The 12,996-nt window shown below is 39.7% G+C and overlaps 1 protein-coding gene across 1 annotated transcript in view; it reads right to left on the bottom strand.

The window, feature by feature from the left end:
- tbx15 (T-box transcription factor 15) overlaps positions 1–12,996 on the bottom strand; it is a 73,206-nt gene extending 60,210 nt beyond the window's left edge. Inside the window, exon 1 of the mRNA XM_038272375.1 lies at positions 12,810–12,996. Coding sequence (XP_038128303.1) covers positions 12,810–12,996 — 187 coding nt within the window. The remainder of the gene's footprint in view (positions 1–12,809) is intronic.

Below are 12,996 nucleotides of genomic sequence, written 5' to 3'. Positions count from 1 at the left end.
AGGCATTTGTCCCTGCCTTCAGCTAGTCACTTGGCTCTTTTGGAATATATTTCACTGTAATTGGCTCTCTCTCTCTTTCTCCTCAGTACAAATCAGTCTGTTCCCTTGCCATTTAGACATTTTCTTGATTCGATCATCACTGACCACTCTGCTCTCCTGCTGTCTATCAGACGAATCAGTTGATTCTCTGCTCTCAATTGTCTATGCTAGTAAGCTATTATTCTCTGCTTTGGAGTGTTGATGCTGGGTTGCTTGTTTTCTAAATCACCTCACACACTTGAAGGAAGCAGCACCGATCATAAACACACAAACAAACTCACACACACACACACACACACACACACACACACACAGTTGGTTTATCTGTTGTGATAGGCAAAGAGCCAATGTGCAAAGAAAGAAGGGAAATATGGATCATAAACGTTTAAGTGGAGGAGCTAGAAAAAAAATTCAGCATGAAAAGAAAAAAAGGAATCAGTTTTACTTGAGAGTGTTCCAAATATCTCCAGCTTCTTCAGTACAAAGACATCTGCTGAAAGCAATTCTATAAATGCTACTGCAAATTCAGCTAAGGTTAGCAATGCACCTGAGCTAGCATGTAGCTCCCAAGATCCTGAGACCACTACAAGTGTAGACACTGAACCAAATGCTTCTGATGCTTATGATTCAACCAATTCAGCAGTAGCCAGTTGCTCGAATGAATGTGAGGTCACTGCACCTCTGGACAGCATAGAAAATGAGCTGAATCTTTCTTCAACACCATCTACAGTGAGAACTCTACCTAGTGATCCCGCTAAATGGGCTGAGACCCTCACTGAGTCAATGAAGGAAGTTCTTATTCAAAGAGGTGCAAAATCATTTCACAACCGTCACAGCCATTATCCAGCTTCTGTGAGGAACAGTGGGCTAGGAGGCAAAACCCGATGCCTAAACAATGAACATTTTACTTCACACTTGCCCAATGGACAACGAGTACAAAGAGAGTGGCTGATGTACTCTCCCTCTACTGGTAATGTTTACTGCTTTGCATGCAAACTGTTTTCCCCAAAAACACATTCTTTTGTGACAGGCTATTGTGATTGGAAACACTCAGAAAGATTTGGTGAACATGAGCGAAGTGCTGAGCACATAACCTGCATGCAAGCAGTCTTGATCCGCGCCAAAGGTGCCACAGTTGATGCAGACCTGTTCAAACAGTTTCAAGCAGAGAGCAGCTATTGGAGGCAGGTGTTACAAAGAGTTGTTGCAGTCATTAAATTCCTTGCAGAAAGGGGCCTTGCATTTAGGGGTAAAAATGAATCGTTAGGGTCTCCTCTCAATGGGAACTACCTTGGTATTCTGGAGGTCCTGGCTGAATTTGATCCCTTTCTAAAGGATCACATCAGAAAGTTTGGGCAGATGGGTCGAGGTAATACCTCATATCTGTCCTCCACCATTTGTGAGGAATTCATTGAATTGATGGGTGCAAAAACCAAACAGGCTATAGCAGATGAACTGCAAGCAAGCGAATACTACTCTATCATTGTGGATTCAACCCCAGATTTATCTCATGTGGACCAATTGACATTCATATTCCGTTTTGTTAGCAAAGAGGGCAGTGTTGTTGAACGCTTTGTGGGTTTTGAGCCCATTACTAGCCATACAGGTGAAAGTTTGGCTAACTGTGTCATGTCTGTGTTGGAAAATCTAGGGTTAGAGCTGTCAAATTGCCGGGGGCAGGCTTATGATAATGCCAGCAACATGTCAGGGAGGTATAATGGGTTGCAGGCTCACTTAAAGAAAAGCAACCCATTAATACACTATATTCCATGTGCAGCTCACTCTTTGAATTTGGTGGGAGTCAACAGCATTGACAGATGTGGAAATGAAGTCTCTAAGTATTTTGACTTGATTCAGTCTATTTACAACTTCACAACTGCATCCACACACCGATGGGACAGGGTATTTGGCAATTCCAACATAGATCTCACACTTAAAGCTTTATCCAACACGCGTTGGAGTTGCCGTGCAGAATCTACCAAAGCACTGTGGCAGAACTACAGTAAAATAAAAGCAGCACTACAGGTTATTTCCACTGATGACACAGAGAAACGAGACACAAGAACTGAAGCTGACAGTCTAGTACGGAAGCTGGATTCACTTGAGATGGCCTTCATGGCAGGCTTTTGGGACACTGTTCTGTCCAGATTTCAGGCCACAAGTCTGCAACTTCAAAAAGCAGACATGGACCTTGGGACAGCAGTTAGATTGCTGGAATCTCTGCGCACCTTTGTTCTCTCCCAAAGAGATCTATTTTATCATTTTGAGCAGAAAGCCTTAAACATGTTGGGTGGCACCCCATCTTACAGGGCTGAACGGACGAGGAAACGTAAAAAGTTTGCTGATGAATCAGCATCCCCAGATGTTGTGCTTGAGGGAAGGCAACTGTTTCAAATAGAGACATTTATTGCCTCTATTGATCAACTGAGTTCAAGCCTTAATCACCGTCTGGAGGCCTACAAACATCTGAACAATTTGTTCAGTGTCCTTTTCTCTTTGGATACAGAGTCCAATGCTTCAGTCCTTCACAAGGCCAAGATTCTCACTGAATCATACCCATCTGACCTCAATGAAAGTCTTGGACAGGAGCTTATACAGTTCAAATCTTTTATACAGCTCAACAACACTGATGAGGAGAGGACCCCTTCAGGACTGCTCAAAACAATAATACATTTTGGACTACAGCCTACGTTTCCTAATACATACATTGCGCTACAGATTTTTCTCACTCTACCGGTCAGTAACTGTGAGGGAGAACGCTCATTCTCTCTTTTGTCAAGAGTAAAAAATGAGCTGCGCACAAGAATGACTCAGAAAAGATTAAATGCGTTATCTCTAATGGCAATTGCGAGTGAGCTGACAAGAGAGTTGGACTTCAATGATGTGGTGGATGATTTTGCAAAATTGAAAGCACGAAAGAAACCCCTTGCTTAAAGGTGCACTGTGTAAGATTTTTAGGTTATTTCCAGAATTCACCCATTCACTAATGTTAGGCTACCTGTTTTCATGAATACTTACCACCACCATAAAATTCTAAGTATCCATTATGACTTGGAGAATTGCACTTTCGCCATTTCTGGGAAGTGTCACCTGGATTGTGAAGATAGGATTGACTTTAGGCAGAAGCTTGGTGCTTTCTCTGGCAAACTGAACCTCAAGCTTCATTCTCTGCAGCTTTGCATTCTTGTGCAGACTTTCATCCACAAGGAACTTTTCAACTTCCCCACTATCGTGAAGGGGCCATCAAAAGATTTCAGTGTGTCCAGCATGTCTAGTCTCTTACTCTCCTTTCTTTGAGCCATCTCTTGTTTCTCATCTGCCCTACTCTCGAATTTTGCCTTCATGAATTTACTCCAGTTGAGTTCAACCTCCCTTTTTGCTTGTGCTGCTGCCTTGAAACCTCTGAAGCTCCTGGCACTTCTGTAAAATTATTGACCTATTGACTGCGTTCAGTGTGCCCAACTTCTTCAGTTTGTAGTCCACCTTGCCACATTGTCTCTCCATCCCAATGTTGTGCACAGGGGTGCCATCAATGTTACTAGCCTGTTCACTGACAGGGTCCATTGGGAGGTCTCCTCATCCATCCTCTGCCTGGCCAGGACAGTCTTCAGATGGGGCAGCATGAGATCTGTCAGCTGCTTCACTTCATCCAAGTATTCGGCAGCCACGTCTGACACTGAGTTCAGGACATGTCCAGTGCCTGTCCAGCCACTATAGCATTCTTGGAAATGGGCTATCTTGACCTGCATGCAGCCCTTGTACCATGAACTGGCCTGCACCTTTCTTTGTGGTGCTCTCTGATGCATGTTATCATTTTACCTTTCTCCTTCTCCTCAAGCTTAACCACAAATAGATACAGACTTTGAGCCTCAATTTGCTGCACAGCTGCCGTTATGCCAAAGTGTTTTCCTAAGATATTATTTTATTTTTAATGATAGAAGGGAGGAAAAGGGGGCAAAAATCATGTCCGATTTAGTTTTTTGGGTGGGGTGGGGGGTTTATTTCATGATAGCTACCAACTTCCAATACATAATATCTCTCAAATGACCCAATGCACCATCACTGAAGTGGGCATAATCATTTTCCAAAATGTTTATTTTTAGGCCATTTATCCCCTCCCCCTGTGTCTGTGTGAAACCTGTGCTTGTCAGTGTCTGTGTGGTATACCTAATAGTGTGTGTGCAGTATGTGCACTCTTCTGTAAAGGACAGTGTGCATGTCTTTTCACAGTATACAGTATTTCTTGCATAGTGCGTGCGTGTGTGTGCGCCCGCACGCACGGGGGGTTGAGGGGCCAAGACCATGTCAGGCCCAGGGGGCCAAAATTTCTTAATCCGCCCCTGCAAAGGAGAGAGAGGTCTTCTCCTCAAAGTTTGCCTTCAACCTACCACAATTCTAGTTTCCTACCTCCCAAAGAAAAACAAGAATGTAGTTCTTCTGAGCACACTGCACAAAGACGGCGACATTAGTGATCGTGAGGACAGGAAGCCAATCATCATCCTGGAAAACAACCGCAACAAAGGCGGTGTGGACAACCTAGATAAGGTTATTGGAACATATAGCTGCAAAAGAATGACTGTGTTGGCCCCTGGTCATCTTCCACAAACATCATTGATGTGTCCTCCTGCAATGCCTTTGTGATTAGGAGAGAGATCAACCCAACCTGGATGTCTCATAAGCACAAAAAGAGGAGGGTGTTCCTGGAGCAGCTAGGAAAGGCACTTGTAACTCCACTCATTGAAAGAAGGAAGCATGTACCCCACACAGAAGCCTCAGCAGCAGTTGTGAAAGCTATTCAGAGTGCAGCAGCTCATGATCAACCTGAGGATTCATCAACCACAGCCACTTCCCCAGCTAGGGCAAGTAAGAAGAAGAGATGTCAGTTCTGCCCTCAAATGAAGGACTGTAAAACACATAATGTGTGCTGCAGGTGTAAGAAATAATATCTGCAAAGGCTGTGCACTTGCATACTGCCTTACATGTGCTAATTAGCTGAATGGGTGATGTTATTTCTCATATTTTTGTATTGTACATTCTCTTCAACTGTTCAGTGCAGAAAAGTAAAAGAAAATTAGTAATTGAGATGAATAAAAATGCTTTCGAAACTCCTTTTTGCACATTTTTTTTTCTTTTCTTAAAATATAGAAAATACAAGTGGAGAGGGAAAACTAAAGTTTTCACACATTTTGTGGTGGATTACAATATACAAGATGAAATTTTGTGTTTACAATTAAATTAAGCTGCTTATATTGGGGGTTTAGTGAAGATGGGTCATTTTGACCCGGAGGACACAGGGTGTATACAGAAAATGAGGACAACAAGAGGGTTAAGTAACATTTATGTGTGATCTTATTTATTTATTTCAAACTGTTTTTATGTGTTATTTTCCAGCTGGAATGTCAAACCTTTCCACACACATAATATCCTCACCTGACTGCCACACGCTTCTTCTCCTTTCATTTTGCTTAGAAATCTTATATAAATTACCATGCAGGTACCCAACGCCACCCAGGAAATAATGGAGAGAAATGTAATAATGGATTATTTATTAGCCTAAGGAAGGGGAGGGGGGGGGGGGGGGGGGGGGGGGGGGGGCACACATAAATGTAGTTATGCAAATGCTAGGAGCTGAACTGGACAGCGTCCCGGGTAAAAACCGCCGCGGTCCAGCCAAGGCTGCTGGAAGGGAGAGAAGGAAGGAAGGGAGGAGATGAAAATGGGGGAGAGAAAGACAAGGAGGCGAGGAGTGGTGAAGGGTGTAATGAGCCCGGAGAGACGGTGGGAGTCTTTCCATCATCTTCTTGTGAGCTTCTTCCAGTGTCACTGCAGCCAGGGAGGACTGTCACACATGATTAGTGTCCTCCTCCCTCTTTTAACTGTTCACACTCAGGCAGATAGACACTCAGCTGCCCCCCCTCACACTTTGTTAACACATTCTGCTCGAGTAATAGAGGAGCAAGACTCTGATTCCTAAAAGTCAAGTGTCCGCTGAAGGAAGAACAGAATCAGAATCCATTGGCTCAACAAATCATTGAATTTAAGCTATATATGTGAGATAAATATCTAATGTGTTCTCATTTTATTTTTTGCACCTAAACACTAAATCAGAAATTTGATGTAATAAGTATATTTTAAAATTGATAGCATGGACAGATGTGTTTGACTGAAGAAATCCTCTCTAAAACCTTTCAGTGCATCACATTTGTCAGACACAGCAGCATGAGATCATCTTAGAAAGTTCAATTTAAATCCTGAGGAGATCAGGACTCATAGCTGAATGAGCATAAACGCACCGTAAAGCTCTGACTTTTAGGTTTAATTTAATTATTCAAATTCTCAAATAAAACTGCTTAAGTTCGGACATGTTTTAGTAATTACCGTAATATTTGGCATTTATTTGTTTGGGATCTTTAGGAAACAGTCCATTGTGATATATTTGAAAAATAAATATATATATTTTAAAATAAAAAAAAAACAATCCTTAGCAGATTAGACTAGAAATACACACACATAAATATTGTAATCATTTTTTTTTCTTCGTGTCTATAGGCAAAGGTGTCCCTGCAAAGAAGGAAGCTTCTTAGTGAAATATCATCCATAATAAATAAAATGTTTAGGTTTATGTTTCTAATGCATTTTTTAAATCTATAAATAGAAATAAAACACCAGCTACATTAATCTTTAGTCAACAGTTAGTTAGCGTGTCAATTACTCCTGCTAGTAACACAGAAGTGGCGTCTGACTATATGTTAGTTTGACTGTAGTTTTAGTTTTACTACAGTTTTACTACAAGTAAAACCCCAAAGCTCCTAGATAATCATTTCCAGGGAGTAACAGCCACTCCAGAAATAAACAATATAAAGCTTAGTTTCAGCTGGGCCTCCTATTTCATCAACAAGCTGTATTTTATATTAGAAAATGTTGGCTTAATAAAAAAAAGATTGAAGATGTGCAAAAGCTGTAGCCTTGGATGAACTCATGTCTAACTGTAGTTAAATTATAGCAGGAGCTCAGATGCACAAAGTCAGGTCTAGGTAAGTCATTTTTTCTTGGAATAAATGTGTTTTTCCTTTATTTGTGCTGCTAAGTAAGACAATTTGCAAATGGAACAAGATTATTTATATTGAAATAAGTAAAAAAACAACTATATTATCTTATTTAAAGCGCATAATATCTAATTATCTTATTGTAAGACCAAAGATATTCCTTCTATTGGCGGATTATCTTATTTACTTTTTAAATTAGGGGTAAATAGATTTATTTTAACAAATTTTTCATTCAATTCAATTCAGTTTATTTATATAGCGCCAATTCACAACAGATTTCATCTCAGGGCACTTTACAGTTTACCAGATCATACACTCAGATTGACACTTTTACTTATGTTTAGATGGTTTTTGCAGTTCGGGGTGTGTAAATAAGTGTATTTACCTTTAATTTGAGTAGTAAAATAAGATTATCCTCCAATGGAATGGGCATTTTTACACCTAATACAAGATAATTAGATAATATGCACTTGAAATAGGACAATGTAATTGTTTTTTTCCTTGTTTTAGATCTTTCTTTGAAATGTAAAGTAAAATAAAAAGGGAACATGCAGGAATGCAGAGGACATAGAGAGGTGGAAAAGGAGCAGTCCAGCTGCCCTGTCATCAGGCTGGAGGACCTGTCCTCAGACACTCAGCACACACGCACACACACTCTGACCAACGCAGAGATTAAATGAACAAACATCAGCTCAGCAGAGAGACGAGCGTGACTGCAGATGCATCTGCTTCACAAAGCCTCAGGTTAAACATCTGATGTGAAGTCAGCCAGCTCATTTTCACTCCACTATCACTCAGCATCCACTGCTGGGTTTGAGTTTTCATTCTGCTGGCTGAAAGCACTGCACCTGTCGCCCACACACACACACACACAAACACACACACACACACACATTGGGGGGTGTTTGTCTTGCCGCTCTGATCAGCTCATGCCTTCCCTCCTTAATAATGAGGCGATGGGTCTGAATTCAACCAGCTTGGTGCTACACATCACTCTCACATTTAGACACAGGGGCGACGCTCTAAACTCTGGACGCCTGTTGGAATCCTTAAAAGTTTTCTACTCCATACATCCAAAATAAACATAACAAAGAGATAACTGAAGCAAGTAAACAAGATGATCTGCCAATGGAAGGAGTATTTCCTGCCTTAAAATAAGATTATTTTATCTTATTCACTTGATATTAGATAATACAGTCGCTTCTTATTCCAGTAGCAAATTGTCTTACTTATCTGCTCCAACACTCATTTCAAGAAAAATTAAGTGACTTAGATTTAATATTTTTGCACTGCAGAACAGTGCAAACTATCCATCCATCCATCCATCCATCCATCCATCCATCCATCCATCCATCCATCCATCCATCCATCCATCCATCTTCTCCTGCTTATTCCGTCAGGGTCGCGGCGCCTACCTTATGCAGTCTATGTGTGAGAGACAGGGCAGGCTGCAAACCATTTTGGGTCGGTTCAACGATATTTGATTTGCTTTAAAAGAAAAAAAAAATCATATTTGGAGAGATTTATGTGAGTTAAAAGTCAATTGATGTTTAGGCTAAAACCGGTTATTTTTTAGTCTAAAGGTCAAAGCTTAAGACTGATGAATGCAGAAAACAGAGGATGCAACCTTTTGATTATTATGCAACAAAGCAAAATGGCTGCACACATTTTATCTGCATGTTATCGATAGTAACGTATGTGTTCATATTCACTTTTATTCTTGAACAGATACAGCTTATTTTTTCATGCAGTGATGAGATTACAGTATTAAAGTGAAATATGTTTTATTTATTAACTGAACTAAATAAAGCTGGATTTTGATATTTCCGTATCATTTACAAATGTGGTGTGAGCTACTTTTCATTTTCCTAATTGGTTGCATGAAAGAAAATGTAATCCAAGTCATTACTTTTATTAAGTGTATTTTCAGTTTGCAGGAATCTTATTTATTTTTTTTATTTCCAGTTCATAATATCTAAATGTAATATTTTAGGGGAATCTAAATCCGTTGGCAGATCATATTATTTTGATGTAAGTCTACACCAGGCTTAAATCCATCAACCATCTTTATATGAGGCGTATAAAGGACGGTTCACTGTCTAAAACGGTCTGTTTTTATATAAAAAATAACTGAGAGAATATAGCAATTATCTTATTTAAATTTACTAACCAATTAAATAGATGTTATATGTATTACTGCCCCCTTAATGAAACTGCAAAAATGTTTGTCTAAATAAGTGATTTTCTTTTCTTGAAATAAGTATATTTAGTTATATTGAAGCAGCTAAAGGTAATTTGCAAATAAAACTATTTATGTTTGAAATAACAAACATTATATAAAATAATTTTAATTTCTTATTTCAAATAAAAACATTCTGATTAGCTTATTTTAAGACCACAAATACATTTTACTTATTTTTAGACCCGTTTTTGCAGTGTAAATCTCTTCATAAACCAAAGAAGGGCCCCTATCTAAATTGCTTGAATCACACATTCGAAACAAGAAGGAATAAATCCAGAATGAACATAATTGGGTTAAAGGATCAGATCAGATGTAATGATCTTTACTGTAATTCAAGGAGAAATGTATCATTGCTTTGCCCAACAGTAAGTGAGAAGCGGGGAAAAAAGAGTTTGCGGGTACAGAGGAGGACGATATGAATTAACTGCAAAAAGTGATCTAAAAATGACCAAAACTTCCTCAAAATACGTTTATTTTCCCTTAATATGAGCAGATCAACAGGATTATCTGCCAGTTGAATGAGTATTTTGATTATTTTAGGACTTCATTATGCGCATGAAATAAGATTATATATTATAGAATATATATAAGATTTTGTCTTATTTTAAAAGTACATAATTAAAATCAGCAATTCTGTGTAAATCATCAACTATTGAATTAAAATACAATTAGTTCAAGACGCCGGTGAAGATTCTCTGTCATCCAGGTAATTCCGAAAAAAAGAAAATAAAAAACAATCCACTGGATTTCGTTTCCAACGTCTTCAAACTTGGAAACAAAGTCCAGCGGATTGTTTTTAATTTTCTTTTTTTATTATTATTAAGATTACTTCAAGAATATTGACTCCTATACATTTCAACTATTGCTGTGTAAGAATATGAGTTCAGCAGCTAGGACGAAGTCACAGAAGTTATTGTTAAAAATCATAAAATAAAATAAAAAAACTAAACAAATTGCGCAAATTAACAGGGTGACCACAAAAAATGTGTAAATGGGTGATTAAAGCTTTCTGCTACTGTGAGTTCACGTATTGAAATTTTTTGCTGTTTTATGGAGTCATTAATTATTTAAGGAGACCAAACCCAGCTTAATGTAATGGAGTCCTGTTACTATGGAGACTGCTTAAATGTAACGTAGTCTTGTTACTATATGGAGATGTCTTATCAGACAGGATTGATGAGATGCAGTAAAAGCTGCAGCCTGCTGCTCATGTTTTTAATAAATGCAGTTTTTGTTGTTAATTGCCGTCCTACCGGCCCCCTGATAGATGTGCAGAGGAGCAGAAACATTGTGAGCTTTTAGTGCGCTAACGGGCCTGTAGAGCTGCTCCGCTCAGCCTGTAAAGCTGCTGCACACTCAGTCCTGCTCTCTGTCTCTCAGGCTAATAAACGTGTTATACGAGCAGCCGGCTTCCAGCCTAAGCCTGTTGGAGCTGAGTTTTAAAAAAAAAAGGCACATAATTCCGCTAAGGATTCCTCTAAACCACATAATGTGACCACAGAGACTCGCTGTTCTCGGCCACCGCTGCCTGATGCTCCGCAGCGGAAGGAAGGGCCTTTGGTCCGGAGCAGGAACCTGCCAGGGGCCCGACGGGTAGTGATTGGGGCCAAATGTGCGCGGGGGGAATAAAAGCCTGAGAGAGAAAATGAATAACTGAATCGATAAAAAGCTGCACGTTTCATCACCCAGTCTGTGCCCCTTAGGAGCTAAAAAAAAAAAGTCTGTTTTTAATTAGCGCGCCCTCATTTAGCCACAGCAGACAGCTCTGTGCTTCAACAACAACAAGTTTCCCGGGAGTTCAGGGGAATCAAACTATTCTCCGGAGCGGGTTCGTTTTTCAGAGGCGCTCCGAGGAAAGGCGCTGCGTTCCGGAGGTCAGACTGCAGCGATCCGGCCTCCTGCTGCAGAGGAGCAGCCCCCCCCCCCCCCCATACCTCTCCTCACAAACAGGAATTCATCACGATGCAATCAACGCGAATAAAAGAAAAAAAAAAGAAAAACGCGTTTTTATTTGAGGCATAAAACACGCAGGTTTATACCTCCAAAAACACGAACCTTTTGAAACTTGTTTCAGTCATGACTGAACCTGAAGCAAAAAGTTCAGGTTCTGAGCAGCAGATAGGGCATATGGAGAGATAATGTTGGTTATAAATTCTGTTGTCTTTAAAAATAAAACTCAGGCGCAAAAGAGGTGAGACAAAGATGCAAACTATTTTAAATTGAATTCACTCATTGTAAAAAAAAAAAAAATTACAAATAATTAGAGTAATAATATTTACTATAATATATTATACTGTAAATTATTTTGAGTATAATATATACTTTTAACAGCTTAAATATAAAAATTAATCACTCAAACTCCAAGCAGGCTTTTTTACTTGCTTACTCAGCATTAATGATTAATGGCTAAGATTGTTTTGCTGATCTTGTTTGCTTTGAAATAAAGCAAAAAATGAAAGGTGTTTTTTATTATTTGGTGAAATTGACACCGCAATAATACACGTTATAAACGCGCAGACAGATTTGTTTTTCCCCCTCTTAAGAAAGCTTAAAGCCGCGTCAATAGAGCTTTGATTCTCCAAAGGTTTCTCAACTAAGTCTGAGAGGAGTTTTAACTTCACTAAATTGCAATTTTATTTAACTAAGTATAGATATGTCTGCTTTATATAACAAAAAAAAAAAATCTACATTTATTTATCTTTTTATTCCAAAATATGGTGCGGAAACACTGGCCAACATAATCCTAATCTACATTTGTGAATTCTTTTATAAAAAGATTTTGGTGATAAATTAGGATTTTCCACAGTTTTTGAAGCATTTCATTTTAGAACAGGTGTTATATATTATATTGTTATTATCTTTCTATTATCTATTTATTTATTCTCTTTACACATTTCCTCCAGACGCTTCCGTTGCGCTTTAAGCGGCCTGTTTACCAGACTGATTGTGCATGGTTTGCACAGGAGGACTGGACCTTTCCTTACAAATATAAATATATTTAGAGCAAATGAAGTATCCTCCTGTTTAACAGTAAAGCGCATCATGGTGTCACCTTTTTGTGTGTGATGCGCCTCGGTGCAGGAACTCTGTGGCCTAATATGTCTGAAATTAACGTGCAGTTTGATGCGTTTTTACGCGTCATAGTGTTTGGATATGGCTGTTACTGGGTGGGACATGCGTGATTCCAATGCCTGGGGTCAAAATGAGCTTCTACTTTAGGTTATAGTTCTGTCTGTTGGTTTAAAAGCGTGATTGATTGAATCTGAACGCATCACGCTTTTCTTTATAAGCTCGGATAGCGTCCTCTGTCCTGTTGGGACGCAGCTGCTGAGTGAAAACGTTTTTCAGGGTAAACTGTGGAACATGTGCGCCCAGTGCCGCGCTGGGTGCCTAAATGTTTAGCCCTGTTTTGACTTTGGACCTTTTACTCAAGGCTGCAGAGATCTGACTGTTGGTGGATATATGTGTGTGTGCGCACTGACCCGGGTCCATGTCCAGACAGTGCGCTGGATCCTCTCCGTCCGTGGCGAGGCTCTCCATGGACAACTCCAGCTCCTTCTCCTCCCAGCCCCGGAGCTTCCTCTTCTTGTTGGAGCCGATCAGGGCTTCCACGGAAAAAGCGTGGGCTCTAGAGCTCAGAGCTGCGGCCGATCGCCTCCTCTCACTCAT

The sequence above is a fragment of the Cyprinodon tularosa genome, unplaced genomic scaffold (genome assembly GCF_016077235.1).
Source record: "Cyprinodon tularosa strain WSP-4 unplaced genomic scaffold, ASM1607723v1 ctg826, whole genome shotgun sequence".
In the NCBI taxonomy this organism is placed as follows: domain Eukaryota; kingdom Metazoa; phylum Chordata; class Actinopteri; order Cyprinodontiformes; family Cyprinodontidae; genus Cyprinodon; species Cyprinodon tularosa.
The sequence above is the reverse complement of the archived record's forward strand: the minus strand, read 5'-3'. Positions and strand labels throughout refer to the sequence as shown.